General features: G+C 35.7%; 1 protein-coding gene across 2 annotated transcripts in view; it reads left to right on the top strand.

Moving 5' to 3' along the window:
• LOC122792527 (calmodulin-like protein 8) overlaps positions 1-15,703 on the top strand; it is a 348,672-nt gene extending 332,969 nt beyond the window's left edge. For both annotated transcript variants that reach the window (XM_044060272.1, XM_044060271.1), the window contains one exon: positions 14,841-15,703. In XM_044060272.1, the coding sequence (XP_043916207.1) occupies positions 14,841-14,875 (35 nt within the window). In that variant the 3' untranslated portion in view covers positions 14,876-15,703. The remainder of the gene's footprint in view (positions 1-14,840) is intronic.
• The last annotated feature ends 7,855 nt before the right edge of the window (positions 15,704-23,558 follow it).

Raw genomic sequence — 23,558 nt, forward strand, 5'->3', positions numbered from 1 at the left:
ATTACGTTTCCCACTTTTCCTTTTTATCCTTATACTTTAACATAACTTCCATTTCTAGTTGTACTACTTTTTGCTTGAGTTTGAGCATCTGTTTGGGCAGCTGGGCAGTTGGGGTTACAGCCATTTGAGCCCCTGGTTGTGATTCTGTAGAATTCCAACAGAAGGAGCTTGAGTGGCTGTAATATTCCTGCATGTCACTAATTGTTTAATGGCTAAAGTCATAGAAAGCATCTGAAATCTTTGAGAATCGGAATGTGATGATAAGCATCTTTTAAGTGCAGAGTTACTAGAAACAGAGAAGTTGAGTCAGAGGTTACAGCAACTGTGGAGAGCATTTTGAACTTTGGGATTTTGAAGTGAAGGTTTAAAAAACAAGGCCTAAGACAGGACTTCATATTCCTTCTTTTTTTGGTGCCAGAAAAATTCTTGAATAAAATCCTTACCCTCTTTGATGCGGGAGAACAAATGATATAATCTCCTGAAGAGTATCCGATTTAAAAAAATGACAGATAAAGAACATGGAGAATTGACTGGATAGCCGGAGAAAAAGAAGAAGAATGGACTTTTAAAAGGGGAAAGGAATTCCACTGCTAGTTGTAGCCATGTTGAATGATTCCTAGAACTTAAGTGTCTGAAGTTATCTGGTTCCACTAAGGAAAGTGAAGACCTAGTTTTTGGGAAAGCTTTACAGGATTACCAGGATGGGGCAGGGAACACATGAAGGTGCATATAGTCATTCTATTTTCATAGATTGTCCCTTTTTTGGGAGGTCCCACCTTTCTTATTTGAAGTTTCCTTCCGTTGCTTTTTGGGATTTTGTTTGCCTGTGTCTTTCTGGGAACTGTTATTCTGTTTTCAGGAAAAGAAACCTGATTTGGAAGAAAAGTTTGTATTATATTTTGGCAATAGGGACAAAAATCTGAGTAACCCCCTGAATTAACTTTCTCATTTCATTAAACTTTGGCAATGGGAGTCAAAAATCTCAGTAACTCCCTAAATTAACATTCGCATTTTATCAAACTTTGTAAGAACATCAGTAGAGGAAGTACCAAATGACACCTCCTTATCAAGGAGATCATTCAGGATCTCAAGCTTTCTCATAGTTGGGTAAATTCTGAGCATGTAGTTAGGCAAATCTTGTCAATGACCCAGTGGCAGCTGCTCTAGAAAAAGCATCAGCAGAGTCATAAGCACATTTTAGTGGGTGTTTAGCTGTCTGAGACACATTAAGAAATGCCTTAGTCTGTGAAAAAGGGAGGTCAGCAATTAAAATTATAATAATTGCTAATGGAAGCCTGGCAATTTACTATTCTGATGACTAAGGTAGAAGACGTATATACATTCTTTTCAAACCTATCAAAGGTTTTTCCCAGCTTGTCAGAAGGAACAGAATTAGCTGCTATAAAGAGTTTGATTGAAGCTGAATTTGAAAGATAAACAATTATAAGATCTGACCTAGGATTAAAAAGGGAATTTGCAGGACTTGGGTACCTTATATTATTTATCAGACATTCTGGGAGCAGGTTGCTGACTGTCATGCAAATTGATGGTTGCCAAGAAAGCATTATTTAAGACTGGCAACAGAGCAGCAGAATCTGCAAGTTGAGGAAAATCCACCTTTCAGAAATCATAATATCTATGCTAGGATTCTGGTATTTCTTCCCACTAAAACAAATACTTAATTCTGGAAATAGTATCTGAAAAAAGTCAACATTTCAGAAAGTGAATCAGAAAGAAACTTTCCTCAGAGTCAGATTCCCCATTCTGTGAGGGAAAACTTAAGAAACATAGGCTAAGTCTAAATACTGTCTCTCAGACAAAAGCATCAGAATCTGAGTGAGGGGAAACTCTTTTCCATTTGAAATTAGAAGATTCAGCATGCAAGGACTAAAAGACTTTAGAAAGACCCATAACAAAGCCCAATCCATCTTTCTTATCTGCTTTAATATAAAATAAATGAGCAGCTAGAAGGACAGTCCCTTCTCCAGGAATGAAGATCCTCTTTTTAGCTTAGTGAAGGAAAGTCACCTGGTCCCTTCCTGAATGCTGGAAAGAGTGGTTCACCCTTAACTGATTAGGGCAGTTGATATGCCTGCCTCTAGCTCTTTAATAGCTTTACAAGGAGTATCACCTGAGGGACCAAGAAAGAGTCATAGCAGAGTCGCCCACCAGACTATGTCAAAGATAAATGCTTCCCAGATAACTTATCTGTTCTTGCCGCTCAGGGAGGGAATAATCAAGTGTCTGGTTGAACTGTGGCTAGCATTACAAAGCTTTGAAGTGTTGGTCTTACTTCCTGATTGAAAAGTGAAGTTTCAAGATAAAATGCTTTAGTGACAGCCATCAAACACACTAGCCCCAGTACCTAGCAAAACTTTATTTGACAGAAAAGTAATGGCTTTCCTCACAATCAGGGAACCGGGCTGTTTACCTAAAAGGCATCAAGCAAGTGGCTAGTGAAGCCTTGAAGAGGCAATTTTACCTCTGTGTAGAAAAATTAAGTTTTGAGATAAAAAAGTTTAGTGACAACCTCCAAACACACCAGGCACAGTCTTGATTAGCACTTTTTTGCTAGAAAAGTAACACTTTTCCTCACAAAAAAATAAATAAATAGTAAGGGAATCCCCACAAAGGCCCAACGCTATCTCTCAAATGAAAAAGGTGACTGACAAATAAATAGTGGAGCTTAGGAGAATCAGTGAAATAACCTAACTAGAAAAATAAGTTTGGAGGTAATAAAATTTCAATAGTAACCCCCAAAACTGCAAGGCCTATCCCCTAGCCAACAGTTGCACAAAAAGTGATTTTTTTTTCTCACTTTATTTAAATATTTGAAAGGAATTTCCATACCAGAAAACATATAAGAATTGCAGGAAAAATCTTACTAACAACAGCTAAGAACACCAGTTTTATTCTCTAGCTGATATATTTAACAGAAAAGAACAACTTTTCTCCACTAACAGTAATGAAGCAGAAGTTATTTTCTAAAAGACTACACAGCTGTCAAGCCTCCAGGTGGTCCAGTTCTTGGCAAGATGTCCCATATAGCATAAGCTACTGCAACAGAGATCTAATGATGAACATTGAAATATTATAGCTGAAGCTGAATGTGTCAAGTTTAAGGGGACTGAGTAACTATCCGTTTCAAATACTTTGATTAGGTCAATGGCTATGCCTCCAGTAAGAATACTGTTAGTTATTATATAAAAATTATATAATGATATATAGCTGCACAGGTCCAAAATATTTTTTAAAGTTGTACTGTACATTGCAAAATACAAAATATTTGTTTATGTGGCAAAACTCCTGATTGTAAACTAGTCTTTCAAAGATTTATTTACTAGAGGGAAGAGCTGGCTATAGGGATGCAGACTTTTGGTGAGGTTGGTGAAGAAATGTTGGCTAATGAAGTAATATTTCTATGTTTGAAATGACTGAATCTAAGACAACACATGTTGCTAATAATCAATTAACTGTATGAGCTAGTGGTTTTGTAGATGCATCCTAACAAATGAAGGATACCTTGCTTAACATTGTATATATTTTTTATGCAGTTTCTTTGACTGTTCTTGACTTCAAGTTTCAGTTTAGTTGATGTACAAAGGAGGTTTTACTTCTATCAGAGAGAATTTTTGAGAACATAAAATAGGAGAGCTGAGGGCTGGAATTTGTGTTGCGAGTTATTTTCTTTAGGATATTGTCTGCTGGTTTTAGACATGGTTAGTGTTCACTTACAAGCATTGGTTGGAAAGAATAGATTACCTGTGGTGATGACAGTGAGGTCTTTTATAGCTTTCCTGAACATTTTCATAAAGCAGTTATTGCTACTTAAATAAACCATTCAGCTCAAATAAAATAAGAAAAACTGCAACACTCGATACTGCCACCACAACAAAAAAACCTAACAGGAGGATAAAATCATCAACAAAAAAAAATCACGCACACGCGCACACACACACACACACACACACACACACACACACACACACACACACACATATATATATATATATATATATATATATATATATATATATATATATATATACAGCATGAAAGAAAATTACATCACCACAAATTATATCAACAATTAGGTCTCAAAAAAGTGTTCCAATTACAAAAAAAAAATTAAGTCCATTAGGTATCAGTGTAGTAAATTTTAAAATACACAGACTTTCTTTAAATAATAAAACATTTTTACTACAACCCCCACACTAAAAATTCCAGTTGGCTGTTCAAGAACAATGGCTTTTAAACCATTCCCCTTACCATAATGAAATTCAGTAAAGTGAGACAGCAATGGGCTATTTATATTATGATTATGGATATTTCTTAAATGTTATGGATATTTCTTAAATGTTATTTAATTCTAACTGCAAAATTTTTCTTAGCCCCCCCCCCTTGTATAATACAAGTTTCAATGACAATGAATAATGCAAATAACTCCCAAATTAGAACATGTGAAACTACCTTTAATTTCTATTCTCATTGTATCAAAATACTTACATATAAAAGGACAGACTGTACAATTACCACAAGGGCAGTGCCCTTCATACTTAGTCTCAAAGCATCGATAGTGCATATAGGAAACGGCAACATGAAATAACTACAAAATAACATACTTCCCTCATTTTTATCACCAAAAATAAATAAAAGTTTTTTGAGGTAAATATCTTTTTTTTTTTTAAATGGCCACCTATCATTATATTAGTCCAGCGAGAAATATATAATACTGTGTGATAAAATGCTCCCAAATGACACCAAACTTTAGGATGAAATTGATGCATATTTAAAACATAAGCATTTTGTAACACTCAACTGGAAGTTTATGTTGCCTCCCAATAATATGAAAAAAATATTAATAAGATACCCTCATCTAGAAAACATATCTATCAGTTTATAAGAATGATTAATAAAATATTTTCTGTTAGTGCAGTCTCCTGTCTCAAAGAACTTTACTCTTAGCAAGTAAAGAAACAAAATGGCTTGGGTGAAAACTGGTATAAAACATATAATGAGTGGTAGAATGTACCTTCTAAAATAAATTACTATAAATCAGATTGTTAAAAACACCCATCAAGGTCACATCTACACAATCAATATCTGTTGGATACAACTTATAGCTACATTTTTGACCAAACCTATTAGTATTAAGCTGTTCAACAAAATTGGACACTATCCTATATCACATTCAGAAATAAAAATGAAATTGTCAATAAAATGAAAATAATAAAGAACAGTTATTGCTACTTACACAGGTCTAGGTATTTGTGAAATAGGTTAATACTAGCTACCTTTTGTTTCTATTTTTCAATGTGATAGTTTTGATGAGCGAGGAGATGTACATGTAGATGTATGTGTGTGTGTGTGTGTGTGTGTGTGTGTCTGTGTGTGTGTGTGTGTGTGAATATATCTATATATCTATATATATATATATATATATATATATATATATAGCCAGAAGATATATGTGTTTATGTGTTTGTATATATATATATATATATATATATATATATATATATATATATATATATATGTATGTGTACACACACACACACACACACACACACACACACACACACACACACACATACACATATATGATTTTTTTTTGCCATCCATTATGTGTGCCTTTAGGAATGTTGGACTATCATAATTTTGGGGTATTTGAATTCTTTATCTTTAGCACACCTAGACAAGGCTAAAAATAATAGTGCAAGTATAGATTGGAACAGCATAATGTGTCAGACATGTTCTATGCAAAATTCTTCAATAAAAATAGTTGCGAATAAGTGGAAAGTGTTTAGTATAACCAAAGAGGTTTTGGAAGCAGTAGGTGAAATAAATGAATTACTACAAGGGCTAAGAATATGAAAAAGCATACTTCAATACTTAAAGAATGAAAATGCAAGTTGCAATACAACCAATAAGGCTACTTTCTAATGTTGCAGGTGCAGTATGTATAGGTACATTATGCTGTTACTGGAATACACTGTCAGAATACACTGAGAACTTACATTCCACAGGATGTTTTCAGTGCAGTATGTTTGTCCTGCAACCATTTTTACATATGGAAGACGAATAGGTCATGGAAGAATTGGATTTGTGAACATGTTTCTATAATCAGAATGAAAAATTAATGTAATGCATGTTTTAAGCATTCAAATCTCTGTAGTAACTTTAAGAAGTTATTGGGGGGTACTAGACCATGCCACTGTAAATATTAGAAAAGGGATGACTTATAAAATATTTAGAATATAAATTTCACAAGTGTGGTAGGATTCCTATATAAATCATGGTTTGAATTCATCTGTGAATTTTAAATGTTATTCAAAGAAACAGATTTTGTATGAATTGAATGTCATGTGAACGAATCACATGACAGTTGTAATACTTTATAAGCTGAATGGTTTTACAGGTAAAGCTGTCAGACAATGGCTTGGTCCTTTTATTGTGATTATACAAGACAGCAGTACTTAGTTGTTTTACTTGAGCATTTATTTCCTTTTAACAAAGAATTTTTGTGTTAGTATTAAATTGGTTTAATGTGGGTTTATCCTCACCAAGGACTGAATTTTTATGGTATGTTTTACTGCAAGGTCTAAAAGAGGCAGTAGTATTGTTTTAATTATTATCATTTTTTAATGTTTCTTTATTCCAACTCCAAAAGATGTCTTAGTTTAACTAATATAATACCTTTTATAAGCACAAAGAACATAGTAAATAATACCCTCAAAAATAATTCCCTGCTACAGAAAAAGATGTTTTCTATTAATTCAACAACTAATCCTCTCTGTAGAACAATTATAATTCTCTTCTAGAGAAAAAAAAAGAGAAAAATATATATATATAAATATATATATATATATATATATATATATATCCCATCAACTATTATTATTCTTATTTTTATTATTATTATTATTATTATTATTATTATTATTATTATTATTATTGTTATTAACAAACTAAGGGCAAATTGAGCAATCATTGCTGTGACAGTGCCGAAATGTAATAGTGTAGGGGTCATAGCAGAAAGGGAGATTTAAAATGAGGGTGAACTAAGATATTCTTCTAAACTTTTACCGTAATAAAAGTAAAATAATATATTATTAAGAGGTAACCAATTATATAATGGAGTCAGGCATTAAGATTTACCAGTACTTGTCTGATATTCAGTATACTGTCTGACACAAAATCAATTTGAAAAAAAAGAGACACATATTACATTTGGTAAACAAAGCTGAGAAACTTGGTAGGAAGGTAAATTATCATAAGTTTGATTGTTACAATTAACAGTATAAATAAGCACAGATCATGGTGTTTTACAAGCTGTCCAATAAGCAGCCGTAATCATTGCTTCTGTAGCTTCTTTTAAATATGTGTAAATGTACTGATTTGCATTGTCTAAAAATTCATTACTATTACTGCATGTCCATTACTACATATCCTTCACAGTCTTAAAAATGCACCTCTTAGAAGAGACATCTGCTGATGAGGATGCTAAAAACTAGAACAAAGCAGGTAATCAATAGTGAATATAGATTTATAAAATATTTTAATGGTGACAGAAAAAATAAAATGTGCAACACAAAGCCAAATCTCAGAAAGTCAACTAAGAAGAATGTCAGATAAAATTTAATCCAAAATAAAAGTAGCTATCTTTCAAAGAGAAAATACATCATTTAAAATGTTATGTTAAAATGTGTACACAAAATGAGACATCAGTAAAAGAGAAGTAATGTAATAGATGGCATTTATAGAATTTCAGAAAAAGAAGTTATGAACTCACCGTAACATTCCATGTTTGTTGACCATAATCTCACCTTCATTCTTGATGGTTGGGTTCAGAACCCAGCACTGATTCTGACATGGCTGCATACTAAAGCTCGAGAGCGTTCACTGGCTCGAGGCTACATCCAAAGATGCCTAGCGACTGTTACCCAGATTCTGTTTGAGGGAACTAATCACTAGACTATGCCACCCAGTACAACAACTACAACAAATCCTCTGCCCAAAATTCCTAAAGCATAAAGGGAATCAGGAAATTTACAGCCAATTTCTGAAAATTTCTCTCGATTCTCCAGGAACGGGGAAGGAGGGGTAGGATGCAAGAATGACTGTGAGATTATGGACAACAAACATGGAATGCTATGGTGAGTACATAACTTTTTATGTTATGTTGTCCTATCTCACCTTCAATCTTGATGGTTGGGACAGCATCCGCAGCACCTTCTTTCTCGAGTGGCTCTAGGGAATAAACTCTTCAAAACAGTGGAACCAAAGGATGCCCTGTACCGGGAGGCCACATCTACTTTGTAATGAGTGATAAAGGTAAGAGGGTTAACCCATGTAGCTGCAGCACAAATTGAATCCAAAGGGAATCTAGCTTGAAAGGCAGTGGAAGTCGACATAGCTTTAGTTGAAAGCCCTCTAATTTTTCCTGGCAGCTCTTTATTGTGAGAGTTAAAGACTGGTCAGATCTTCCAAATTCCTTTGTCCTATGTAAGTAAAAATATAACTGCCTATGTACATTTAATTGCTGAAGCTTGTATTCTGCCTTGTTGCCATTATTGGGAAAAAATATGGATAGCTCAATGGACTGATTTTAAATTGGCCTCAGAACAAACTTTTGGCAGAAAAGAAGGATTTGTCCTGAGGAAAACTCTGTCTTTGTGGAAAAATCAGATAGGGTAGACAGATAAACAGAGCTTACAGTTTTGAAACCCTCCTCGCAGAAGTAATGGCTGTTAAAAAGATTGTCTCCCAAGATAACTTAGTGGGCAAGAGGAGGCTGATTCAAAAAGTGGGAGAATTAAAGATGATAAGACCAAATTGAGGCCTCAAGGAGGTGGTGGTTCTCTTATGGGAGGTCTTAAAAGGAATGTACCCCTCAGAAAGGCTTTGCATAATCTGTGGGACATTGTATTGGATCCCATTGTCTCCTACATGGTAGTTTGATATGGCATTAAGTTGTACTTGTACCATGGCTGCCACTGCACCCCAATTAAAGGTTTCTGTTAAAAATTCCAGGATTGCAGATATAGGGGCTGTAAAGGGATCTATATGTTTTTTGTCAGCCCAACAAGAAAATCTCATACATTTGCTTGCATAAGTTTTCTAGTTGTATTCTTGTGTGACAAAACCAGAATGTATCACACTGATGGTGATAGTTCTGGAAGCCTGGCTAAGATGGGAAGTGGAATAACCAAGCTTGAAGCTTTGAATAGAAGGGTGGAGCATTCCTGACTGATGAGTCAGAAGATCCGTCACTGGGTCCAGAATCCAATGCTCTTCCTGAAGATGGGGCCATAGAAAGGAGAGCCATATCTGATGAGGCCAGTAAGGAGCAATGAGAATTAGCCTGTGACTCAATGATTTGGCATTCTGGAGGACTTGGGTATTAATGGAAATGGGGGGAAAGCATACAGAAGTCCCGGGGGCCAATTGTGAACAGGTGCATCACTTGGTGACTCCCCTGGAGGGGGAATTAGGTTAAAGTAGCTGCTGCATTTGGAGTTGATGGATGTGGCAAAGAGGTCACAGCGAGGCTGGCCTCACTTCTGAAAAATTTGGTTTGCAGTTTCCTGATTCAGGGATCACTCATGAGGCATAAGAATTGCCCTGCTAAACCTGTTCGCTATCACGGATTTCTCTGGGATGTGCATTGCAGCCAGAAAATGCTGAGTAGAAATTGCCCATTGCCATACTCTTTCAGCCTCTCGACAGAGGGGATAGGATCTGGTTTCACCTTGTTTGTTGATGTACCATACCACAGGCATACTGTATGTTTCTATTGCAATCATACCTGTTGGAAGAGAGCTCGGGAATGCTTGCAATGCCAGAAGCACCACCCTCATCTCTAGGACATTGATGTGCAAGTGGTATTCGTGTTCTTGCCAATTCCCTTGGACAGTCTGTCCCAGATAATGCCCCCAACCCTATCTGGGAAGCATCCGTGGTCACTGTAGCTACCGGTTGGGGGAGAACAAATGGTCTGCCTATCATTATCTGTGTGGACTGAAGCCACCATCGTAGGTCCCTCTTGCAGGTGGAATATGAGCAACTCCTGCATGGACCACTGAGCAAAGAGTAGCCACTGTAATATTCTCATGTGTAGATGTGCCAGTGGGACTAATGTTATTGCAGATGCCATTGAACCCAGAACCTTGAGGAAAAATGTTGCCTACACTTTTTCCTTCATAAGCAATATTGACATCTGATGGCATAATGTTTGAATTCTTTCGCGAGGCAATTTTGCAACCATGTCTTTTGTGTTTAAGTCTGCCCCTATAAATGTAATATGCTGTGATGGCAACAAGGCAGATTTTTCTAAATTTATGGTAATTCCCAGCTCTGAGCAGAGATGAATGGTGGTGTCTCTTGCCCTGGTTAGTGGATACTTGGTGGTGGTGTTCAGGAGCCAGTTGTCTAAGTATGGAAACACCCAGAATCCTAGATGTCTCAGGTGAGCCGTAACTACTGTCATGCATTTGGTAAACAGTCTGGGGGCTGTAGTGAGACCAAAAGGCAGAGCTCTGAATTGGTAATGACTGGCTCCCAGCCAGAAGCTTAAATATCTTCTGGATTGCCTGTCCATCTTTATATGGTAGTACGCATCCTGAAGATCTATGGAGCACATCCAATTGTCTTGTCCCAGAAAAGGGAGTATAGACTGTAGTGTCACCCTCCGGAACTTTGTTTTCTTTACCGACTTGTTCAGTCTGCTGAGATCCAAAATTGGTCTCCAGTCCCCTGTCATTTTGGAACTAAAAAGAACCTTGAGTAAATTCTGGATCCAATTTGGTCTGTGGGGAATTCTTGGATGACTCTTTTTCTTAGCAACCATCACCAAGGAAGGAGGACTGCCTACAAACAACAATGCTGACTATGAAGACAATGTCTGCAATTTAGAGCAGAATCAGGGGGATTACATATGTTGATCGGAGAGGATAAAAAATCAGAGGGGGAAACAGAACAACGGTACATACAATCCTTGGAGAGAGAGTGTGGGGCTGAAATGGTAGCAACAGATGGGCTACAACCATGTACAGTGGCAGAGATGATTGCAGTTCAGGAAAATCTAAGCTACAATGAGACAGTTATGGGCAGTTTTACACCTGTACATAATTACACAGGTGATTTTAAACTTTTGAATTATAGTGACTATGAGTGCACTGTTGAACATGCTGAACTGCTTAGTAAAGGGGAATTGTTTGTTCCCTCGGCCCATCTTAAAATTGATTCTCTTCTCATTGATTTAAAATTGTTTCTTAGAAGGTTGAACTTGAGGATGATTTTGGATGGACAAACTGGCTTGTTTGATAATGTTTTAAGGCGCAGCACTACATTCAATCCCCCCTTACCTATGTCTTTAATTATTTTTGAAAAAATGGTTGAGTTAGATTTTAGAGCCCTTGTTAAAAGCAAAAATAATTACATTAGCCAAGGCAATCTAAGTCCACAGGAATTCAAATTGTTAATGGAATTAGCCACGAAAAAAAGTCTGAGAGTCATGAAGCCTGATAAAGGGGGAAGGGTTGTGGTTATGAACAAAGATGATTATTTATACAAGATGATGGACCATTTAACCAACTGTGACCTTTATGAAGAAATATCTTTAAATTATATAAATCTAGCATGCCGTAGAATTGACTTTTTCTTGCAGGACATGGTTGATATGGGTGAAATTACAATAAAAGTTCACAAGTTTTAACAAGTTTTACATCCAGTGGTGCCTTGTATTTTTGGCATCTCCAAGATCCAGAAATGCACCACTGACCCACCTATGCAACCCATTGTCAGAGCTAGAAATTCAAAAATCTACCCCCTTGGGGTATATGTAGACACTTTGCTCAAGGATGTTTTGAAACCCTTTAATCATATTTGCAAAGATTCATGGGACTGCCTATTAAAAATGAAGGATCTTGAGTTTTCGAAGGACTGCTTATTTTTGACTGTTGATGTTATGGAACTATTCAATATTATACTCCATGAACTAGGGCTTGAATGGTTTCACGACTTTTTGTGTGACAGCACGGAATTTAACAATGACACAGTGAATGTTTTAGTCCTTTGTATGGAAATGCTTTTAAAATATAACTTTATTTTCCTGGAAGGACAGTACTGCAAACAAACAAAACAGGTAGCCATGGGGACCTCATGTGCCCCCATTTTTGCTAACATAATTTTATTACAGTGGGAAAGACATATCCTGTTTAGACACTTCAATGTTAAACCATGGACATTGTATTTACGCTTCCTGGATGATATTTTTATCGTCTGGGATAGGTCTTTGGCAGAAACAGAGTGGTTCATGGAATTCATCAATTCCTCCACCACTTTCTTGAGGTTTACCCACATGGTCCATGACGAGTTCATTAATTATTTAAATGTGACCATAACTAAGGATTATCAAGGGGGGGCATGGTCTAGTACAATTTATAGGAAACCTACATATAGTAATAGCCTATTTCATTTTGAGAGCAATCACCCCTTACACCAAAAAAATGGGAATTATCAAAGGCCAATTTGTCAAAGTTGTCAAAATGGTCTCTTTGCACCATCAATTGGTAGTGGAATGTGAGAAACTCAAAGACATGTTGTCCAAAAGGGGTTACCCTGAGACTTTGGCAGCTCCCATTTGTGAACTATTCGGAGAAGAATGAATGGGGATACAGTGCCATTAATACATTCCAAATATACTATAGTTCTGGTGGTGGTGAAAAATGGTGGACCCGGTGATTCAACTAGGAGAAATCATGTCTTTGTTACTGCATATTGCAATGAAGCTACCCAAATTAGAGATATTTTCTTCAAAAATTGGCAGCTCTTTTCCCTTTTTAAGGATACTAGGGAAAAACATGGTAGGGGTCCCGTGGTTGTGTTCAGGAGGGGCAAGACAATAAAAATTCTTTTGGAGCAAGCCCCTATACATTGTGAGTATGGCCACAGTAACAGTAGAGCAGGCATATACCAATGTAGCCACTGCAAGTATTGCCATGATATTTTGGAGGGTGACCATATCATTATTAAAGGTATGTTTATTAAGTCTAGGAGTTTTTGTAATTGCAATAGTTTTTGGGTGGTATATGCTGCTATATGTGAAACTTGCCAGTGTTATTATGTTGGCAAAACCAAGAGAAAAATAAAGGAATGCATATAAGAGCACAAAACTGACATCAGAAAATTGGAGTGCAGCACGCTTTGGCCAAACACATTATGGAGTTTCCCGGTCATTATTTTTAATTACTTGTAGTGGAGCAAGTGTTGCAAGATATTGGGGGGGTCCTTGGGCTGATATTTTAGAAGAAAGAGAACTGTGTTGGGAGTTCCAGTTGAATGCCACTACCCATCCTGGTCTAAATGAGGAATTATCCATATCCGGTGTTTTAAGGCTGAAGTTATACCTTGTATAAACTTGCACTAGTTTTATAAAGGGACATATTCATGATAAAGTGTTTTATATATATATATATATATATATATATATATATATATATATATATATTTTTTTTTTTTTTAATTTATGCTATTTTTTACAACATTTGGTATTGTTCGGATTTACTAGATAATCTCGACGTACTGAAATGTCGAATTTCAGTACGTCAAGACCGAATAGTGGAAAGTGCAGGTACGCATAACTGCACTATGCCAAATGCGGAAGTGTCGAATCCGCAAATGTTGAATCCGCTATCGTGGTGCCACATTCGTGACGTGTGGTATGGTTTGTGGATTTATCTGGGGTTTCAGATAAGTGGTGTGTGTGTGAGGGTATTGGGTAAGGATTTTAGTGTGTGTGAGTGTGTGTGGTGGTGTTTTTTGTGTGTTTGTGTGTTTAGTGCAAACTCGGAGTTAGAATATATAAGTAGGGGGGTCGGGGTGCAGCCCTCCACATACGGGGTTCAGGGGGGGCTTGCCCCCCTATTTATAGGTAGTTTAGGTGTGTTTGTATGTGTTGTTATGTTTGTTTTAGTGTAGTTAGGTAGGTGTATGTGTCTGTGCTTATGTGCTGGTATGTGTGTGTGTGTGTGTGTGTGTGTGTGTGTGTGTGTGTGTGTGTGTGTGTGTGTGTGTGTGTGTGTGTGTGTGTGAATGGTCGCGATTGTGCTATTTATGATTTTGGGTTTTCGGTATGTGGGTTTTCCAATATTCAGTGTGGAAATACTGAAATTCGGCAGTTCAGTATTTCGTGATTGTATAGCAAATCCTATTGTTCATGCTTTTTACAAGTTTCATGAACATTATTTGCAAGTGTAATGATGATTTAATTTTGTTTTTGTGGGGGGTTTTATATTTGGGTGCTTAGATCTTTAAGAAAGATGTGATTAGTTGTAATTGCTTAACATGTTACTAAGTGGAGGGGTATAATAGGATGGTGTTATTCTTCATTGATTTTATTCTAATGAAGTAACTGGTTTACAAAAGGGCTCAATCCTTGTGTTTGTATTAAAAATTTATGGTTCTATATTTGCTTTCCTTTTTCCTTTGGGATTGCTTTGCTGCTGGTGTTCCTGATATTAAAAAAGAAAAAAAGTCGTAGGAATGAAAACTGATGATGTAAGACTAGTGTTACTCTATAGTAACAGTAACTAGGTTGGAGTAATGGTTGAAGTGTTTACCTCACAAACAGACTACAGTTTATGCAACATTCTCAAAATTATCTTGTGCACTGCTTTACACAATTAAATCAAAGGTACAGTTAACTGATATTTCATGTTAATGTTTTTTTTAACTTCATGGCACTACCCCAATGTTTTATTGCATTTTCTTGTATCTTTTGATATCATAGTAAAACTGAAATGTAGAGTGTTCATTTTATTTTGCTTTGTGTCTTTCAGAATTTATTGCAGCCATGCAACCACGTCCTAAATAGCAAGAGAAGAAAATGACCACTCGCATAGCGGCTACTTTCACCACAACAAAAAAGGAAAGGAAAGGAAAAACTCTGCACTAAACAAACCTGTGTTAATCACAAACTCTTAACAATACAAAAAGGGTTTTGATCAATGTAGTAACTGCTTTCAACTGTCACAGATGCTTCTAAAATGCCATTATGCCTGATAACTTCAAGAGAATAATTATTACTTCACAAGAATATTTAATTAGGGTGTAGCTCAAAACATTGTGAGAAATAATTTTAAAATTAAATGCATGCAGCCTTGTTTTACATGCTAAATAACATTAGTCATTATCTGACTGAGCCCATAGTTAAAAAAATATTTCAAAAATTGCTTGGTGTACTTATCATTCATTATATTTATGCCAGTAAAGTTAAATTTGCTGCCCCATGAAGATTAATATGCATAACTAATCATATCATTGCATTAAAGCAATTATTTTGCTCAGTCTTATAATTTTCCTTGCAAGTTTCATTATGAACTGTGCTTACTCCTTTCTTGTTTTTCTTATATTTATACAAGCTAAGATGTATTACTTATATGTACACGGACTGATGGTGTAGAGATACTGATGATGTAATCTTCCATTTCAGCATAGATCATTATTTATTTCATTTTTGTTATTTTGCAGGTAATCATAATTTAAACTTCCATCTGGTTATAAATCATTAGGCATTTTCTGTGAACAGTTTTGGATGGAAATCTTTTCTCTAAGCATTTGTTATTTACCTGCCTTCTGTATGAGAGTTATCCTTTGCTGCTATAAATGTTTAATGTGAGAAAACAATAAATTGCTCCATGAATATCTATAGTTTCTTTTCTGGTGCCATTCTAAATGGTTGTCCATTTCATATAACTAATTAGTCAGAGATAAAAAAGCAAGGATATCTGAGGTTTAGTGAAATATTTCTACAGTTTTATATAATTAGCTATTATTGTATTTAATTTTTGAACAACAGTCGCATAAACCAAACGGTCAAATAACCATCACAATACTTTGCATTTATTACTGTTAGACTCACTTTAGTATACTCTGATACTACATTTCTGCTACTTACTGAGTAAAAAACTTCCTTACCTTTCCTCATTACTTGTTTTTCTCCACATTGTACACTAATCCTATTATATACACTCCTACCGTTTATGTCTTAATGGATTATTTCTATTACTCTAATGCTTGCATACTCATTTCTTCACCCATCCCATAACATTCTTTATCCTTACAATAGTCCTTCTTCCTCTAAAACTCCATATCAGCTTTGTACACCCCCACTAGCCTTTTCAGCATTCACAACGACTATGGTCACTCTCTCTTTCTACATCAGTTTTAATTTTACACATCACCATTACATTGGTAGTGCATTCTAGTGTCTGTTGTTTATTCGGGTCACACTCCTTTCTTATTCTGAGTAACTATATCTTCCTGCACCTAAATAACTTTTTTATTCAACTTTTGCCCACATACCTTCTACCAGCTCTTTATTTGAATATTTATATAACTGCCTATAATTCTGAGGACTACATTAACATGACTGAAAGTTCAAATTGTTGTTAATATATGTTTAACTAAAAATGGATATACTATTTAATTGTTCATACCAATGTACAGCAGTAATAAAAACTATATGTTATGTATTATCATGTCTAGCAGTATTTTATATCTATTTTTCACAAGTCCCCTTGAACTGTGTGCTCCAGCTATCTTATTTGTATTCACTCCAGATGCATAAGAGCACTAAAGTATACAGACATGACACGTAATATACTGACCTGTCAATTCCAAGCCAACACAGAGCTTGTAATCAGCCTAAGGCATTTATATGTCTAATATATTTTTATTTATGTATTTAATTAACATTTCTTTACTGGAAAAGTCCAACTGGGTAGGAAATGCATTTTCAGCTGAGACCTGTGCAGAAAAGCTCCACATCCTGCAACAAACTCCTTTTTCATTTAAATTATATTCTATTGCTTGTTTCAAGAAATACTTGATTCATTTATTTTACTGTATGCTTAATGCCAAATGAATATTCAACAATAAAATCTTAAGCCACAAAAGAGACAAAAATGGCCAACAGTTCTATAACCTGATTTAGAGCATCACGTTGTGCAGTAATGGTCAGTGGAGGATGCAGTTAATATGGGTTTCTATTATATATTGCAACATCTTAACAACCCAGAGATGAATTCTGTTAGTGAACTTCAGCTCTGCATTTAATAGAATAATTCTGGAACTTCTTCACTTGAAACTCTCCCAACCTTCCATTCTTGCTCTACCTGTCAATGGATCACCAATAGAAAACATTAGGTGAAATTGGGGAAATTTACATCTAGCTATCGCACGATCAATATGGGTGCCCCCCAGGGATGTTTGCTTTCCCCACTGCTGTTCTCCCACTACACTAATGACTGCACCTCTAAGGATCCCGCTGTCAAACGTATTAAATACATGGATGCTACAACCATGACTGTGCTGATCAGGAATGGGGATGAGCCTACATACAGATGGGAGGTTGAGCAGCTGGCCCTTTGGTGTAGTCAGAATAATCTGGAGCTGAACACTCTTAAAACTGTAGAAATGACAGTGGACTTTAGGAGTGGTCCTACAATATCATCCCCCCTCTTTATATTTAATACTGCTGTGTCAGTTGTGGAAACCTTCAGGTTTTGGGGATCTATAATCTCCCAGGACTTGAAGTGTGAGACCAACATTGGGTCCATCATAAAAAAGGTAAAACACCAAATGTACTTTCTGCAACAGCTAAGGAAGTTCAACCTTCCACAGGAACTGTTGATTCAGTTCTACACAGCAGTCAATGAATCTGTTTTCTGCTCATGCACAACAGTGTGGTTTGGATCTGTGTCTAAACATGACCAAAATAGGTTACATCAAATAGTCAGGTCTGCTGAAAATATCATTGGTGCCAGTTTGTCCTCCTTACAGGACCTGTACTATTCCAGAGTCATGAATCGAGCAGGGAAAATCATCACCAATGAATTATTACCATGGGTCAGGTGTCATAGATTAATACAAACCAAAACAAGCAGATATAAGAACAGCTTTAAACCATTCCATCAACTTCATAAGTGGTTAATTTAGCTCATTAGGCTGGGTATTCTTTTGTTAATACATGTTTCTTTCACAGTTTATTTCAATACTTCTTGCACTGAGTTGCACTTGCACTTTTTAAGTACACGTATATGTATTTTCACATTTTTTTGTCTTGTTTTTAATAATTGTATTTATGCCATCTATGTAATTTATACTTGGAGAGTCATTGAAACTGGAGTCACATTCCTTGTATGTGTGCATACTTGGCCAATAAATGTGATTCTGAATCTGATTAAACCACACCTCATGCATATTAATGCACTCATCCACCCATTCATTGACACTGTCGTCCTATTATTCTAATATGCTGACATACTTTGTCTCTATGGCACATCTCTCCATAACATTCCACAAAGCATCATGTCCCACTATATAAAAGGCCTTACTAATATCACAAGTTTCACATCCTCCTTTTTACTTATAACACCATCCACAATTTCTCCCACTATCAATTCTTGAAATCCCTTCCATTTTACACCATATATATCTTCTTCCACAATGTCACTTATTCTTCCTTCCATTTTCCTCTGCAATATTCCTCCCAAAAAGTATAGTCCATAATTTTATGGTAATGGGTCACCATTTTTATAGAATTCTTCTCATCTTTCTTTCATATAAATTTTAACATCTCACTACATAACTTTTTATAAACAAAACCTTATTTCAACAATTCATTCAGCATATTTACAAAAGCCCTCTTTACCAATCCATTACTTTATTGTCCGTTCCATACCCTATACCATTTGGCCCTAATACTGAATCAATATTTACTTTCTTAAGTACCCCATTCAATTCAGTAATATTAATTTATTTTTCAAATGCTTTCTTAAGTTATTCTAGAAATGTCTTTACTTTCCACTCTCACAATTTTCATCCTTGTACTGTTATACATATTTTCTATATGCCGTACTACAATAATCATGTTTTTAAGTTCTTTTTTCCTCTCCTTTCACATTTCTCATTTCTCTCATTATACTAATATCTTCCTTTTCTGCTTACCCAAATATGCTGCAACTTCCTCCCTCATAAATAGCATCTGTGTCTAAACATTAATGCATTAAATTTTTTTCTTGATTTATTTTATATATATATTTTCTATATCACTGTATTCTCTTGTATTTTTCTCTGCATTCTATAATACAATTCTATAAAATTTCACATATTATACTTTGTTTTCCTTTCTTCCATCAATCCAACACTGAAAAAAACACTTTTTAATTTCTTTTTAAATTCAGTCCATCACTCAGACCATTTGTATAGAAGCCGTTCATAGTTATTTCATCTTTTCATAACTACAGTACTTCCCATTCTCCAATTTTATGCTATAATTTCTTATTTATTTGCATTCCCTTCCAAAGTTTAACATATTTCCTTTCTTCCATCACATCCATCCATATTGTTAAATGGTCTGAGATTCCTGTCATAACTGTATCACCATCTGCTATCCCCAAGCCTTCTGATTATGCAAAATAATCAGTTTCAGATCCAAGTTCCCCCTTCTATAAGTCCATTAATTTTTATTCCACACGACTAACTTGCCAAATTTTATCACTTCCTGTATTTTTTGCATCTTGCCCTTTCTTTTTACATCTTCTTTTGAAATTACAGTTACAGTCCCCTGCAATAATAATTTCCATATTAACTACCACCTAATCTAATATTTTGATGGCACACATCATATCTTTCCTTGTTAGTTATTTATGGTTACAGTACTACAACCCTATAAACATCTTCCCTGTACCTCACATCAAAAACAGTTAACCTTTCTATCCTTACCATGTTACATCTAGTGTTTTCACTGCTTCTTTACACCACAACATTAGCCACTCCGAAACAGTTTTCACTTGCAAAGTTCCATATTATATTATCACCTCTTAATTTTTCTTTTGGCACTCAGTCATTTCAGATGTGTCATAAATCTTAAATCCTGTAAAATAACAACATCAAGATCATCATTTAGCACACCATTCCAGTATGTCTCTCTTTCTTACAGCATTAATAACACTGTTCATGTTTACTGAAAGTGCTCTAAAATTGTTGTTTTTCCTTTGTTTTAAGTTTAGGGGAGATATTTTGAACTTTTAATTTTTTACTTTTACTATTCCCTTATTGAATATTTTTTTTCCTTGGGTATATATATATATATATATATATATATATATATATATATATATATATATATATATATATATACAGATAATGTCAATTAGTAACAATTATTACTATTATTATTATTATTATTATATTAATTATTGATGTATTAATTATGTGTTGTTATAATTATTATTAGCAATTATTAATAGTGCTTAGTATTTAATTAACATAATTGTCAATGTTAAGTTTAGTACTATCTATGCAAATTTGAATAGTTCTGTATACACATTATATTTTGCTTAAAATTTAACTGTGGAGCTTTTCTCCCCGTGCCTCCACTGAAAATGGACATGCATCCAGTCAGACTTTCCCTGTCAACAAATGTAAAATAATTAAAATAAATAAAAATAATAAATCCTTTATCTTGAGAAATCAGATTTTTTACTGGCTAGAACTTAAAAACATCTTACTGTCAACCCCTTCTCCTGATCTCTTTTCCTGCATGCAAACTCTTCCCTCCTTTTTTCCCTCCATATTTTCTCTTTTCTCACAGCTTCTTCTTTACCTTGGTCTCCCTTTTCCTATGCCTCTTGCTGTCCTTCTTCATAAATATTTTCTTCCCTTTCATCTTCCTTTTCATTATTTACTATTTGATCCTGACAGTCAGTACAAAAGTACCCATTTTTTTACATAAACTGCAATCAGCCATACACTTTCTTGCTGTATGTATTGTCACCCCTCACTGGTTGCATTCTGTCTTGTCACAATAATTTATTAGATTATAGAACTTGTGGGCCATTTTAAGCCTATCTAATTATCCCATGTGAGAAACAAACCCTGTACCTTGTCTCTGTATGACCAACCACAAAAAATAACACTTAGCAAGTATTTTACCATGTGTTTTTCACATTTAAAAACAGCCTCTAACCTCCACCCTGCATTCCAAAAGTTATTATTATTATTATTATTATTTCCAGTTTGATGACCAGGGAGGTCTACTGGGCTCAAGGAGCCTGTTTTCAGTGGAGGCCAGGGGAGAAAGGCTTCATATTACATAGTAAAAATAGTACCAATTAGGCAAATTGTAATATTATACAGTAAAGGTAAGCAAAGTATAACAGCAAAATAGAAGAACATACATTACATACTTACATGCTTACAGATTAGAGAACAAGTAGTACAGAGTTTAAGTTGTACAGAGGTTGTAAATCATCTGTGAATGGTATAAAAACTAACATTTGTAAGATGACAGTAAATAAGATTAATCCACAGAAAAGGGGAGAATAAAGGTGGGAGGGGCATTATGTACAATGAATGCATTCAAGTAATAAGCAGGTTAGGTAGGTACAGTGCAATTGCATTTCCAGTTATGGGAGAAGTAGGAATTGAGCTGGGTTTTAAATTGTTCAAAGTTTTCAGAAATTCTTAGAGATGGAGAGAGAGAATTCCATTTTTTGGCTAAGGAAAAGGATAGGAGAAGCTGACGAGGGGGACGATTTGGTTTGTGTACAAAATTAGATTTTGGTGGGAAGATCTTAGAGTTCTGTGTGGGGTGTATGATAGTAAGATGTTTGTTAGTGCTGGGAATTTAGCTGGTTTAAAAATTAGCTTGTGGGCTGTAGTGAGTTGGAGGTAGTCAAGGTAGTTGGGAAGTTCTAGCCAATTTAGCAGGTGGAGAGATATACAGTGGTGGGTGGAGTATTTGGATTTGGTGGTGAATTTTGAGATTTTGTTGTAACAGATTTCCAGTTTGGAAGAAATAGAGGAAGATAGGTTGGTTAGTGGGGGAGCACCGTACAATAGTGATGGTAGTAAGTAGGTGGTAGTGAGTGTCTGTCTTGTAGAAGGGGAGAGAAAGTGGGAGTTTCTGTACAGCATGCCAAGTTTCTGATGTGTTTGCTTACTATTTAGCTGAATATGAGTATCAAATTTTAGGTGTTCACCAATAGTAACCCCAAGAAGTTTAGCAAAAGGAACAACTTCTATAGTGGAGTTGGCATGGCTGATAATATTGAAAGAGGTTTTGTCGAGAGGGAGGGATTCTGAGGGAGAGAAAAGTACAATTTTAGATTTGTTGGCATTCAGAGAGAGGTGATTTTGAAGCATCCAGTTCTCAGTAGTTGAGAAGTCAGTTTGAGTTTTTGTTTGGAGCTCTGGAAGGTTAGAAGCACAGCAGACTAAATTTGAGTCATCTGTGTATTGTACTATCTTAGTATTAGGAATGCCTGCATGGAAATCATTAATAAATATATTAAAGAGCACTGGGCCAACTTTGGATCCCTGAGGTACTCCAGTCAGGGTAGGAAGGAAGGCTGGGGTGCCAGTTTTCCATTTCATGGCCTGAGATCTGTCAGAGAGGTAGCTGCTGAACCAGATAAGGGTGTTTTGATAGAGATTAAGGTTAGAAAGGTGGTTTAGGAGGTGGGTATGGGAGACTATGTCAAAAGCCTTGGAGAGGTCAAGAAGGACTGTGGATACAAGTTCACCAGAGTCACGGGCATGGTTTACTATGTCTAGGAAATAGAGAAGACCAGTTATTGTGCTGTGGCCAGAATGGAACCCATGTTATGTAGGGGTGAGGAGTTGGTTATTGGTAAGGAAAGGCATGAGCTGGAGGTGGATGCATTTCTCAAGAATTTTTGAAATTGGGGAGAGAATGGCTATGGGTCAGAAGTTAGAGATGTTATTATTTTTGCCCCCATTGTGGAGGGGTAGGATAAAGGCTGCACGCCACAGTTTGGTGACATACAATTCCTGTAAGGATCTATTAATGAGAATGCTAATGGGGATGGTGATATCATCTGCTGCAAGTTTTAGAAAGAGTTAGGGGATATTCTCAGGGGCATTGGAGCATGGTTTAAGCTTAGAGAGAAGTTTTTTTTATGTATGAGGTGGAGATGGGTTTGAGATGAAATATGGGAGGAGTGTTAGGGATGGAAGGTTGGGTAAAGGGTTTGAGTCGGGGAGGGGTTGTGGTTTGAGAAGGTCTTGGTGAGTTCTGCTATAGAGTTAGTAAAGAAGAAGTTGAATAGAGTAGCTATTTCTGGGTCAGATTTACTAGTGTCAGGTCAAGGATTGTTTTTGGTACCTGGGTTGAGAAGAGAGTTGATGGAGTTCCAGAACTGTTTGGGGGTCTTGGAATGATTAGACTGGAATTTGGTATAGTAAGATTTTTTTATCCTGTATAATTTGTTTTTTGGCTAGGTTGCGAAGTTGCTTATATTTAAGAAAGGTGTCAGGGTGCTTATTGTGATGGTAATGTTTCCCGGTCTTGTCTCTTTGTTACATAAGTGTTTTGGTATCTTTAGTTAGCCATGGGGTGGAATTGGGTTTTATATGTTTTGTTCTTGGTGGGGCTTGGGAGTTTAGGGTTTTTAAGAAGGTTGAGTTGAAGAATTCAACGGCGTCATCTAGGGGAAGACTTTTTAGATTGCCCCAGTTTGTTAGTTTGA

This window comes from Protopterus annectens, chromosome 1.part0 (genome assembly GCF_019279795.1).
Source record: "Protopterus annectens isolate FY-2018-M chromosome 1.part0, PAN1.0, whole genome shotgun sequence".
Classification (NCBI taxonomy): Eukaryota; Metazoa; Chordata; order Ceratodontiformes; family Protopteridae; genus Protopterus; species Protopterus annectens.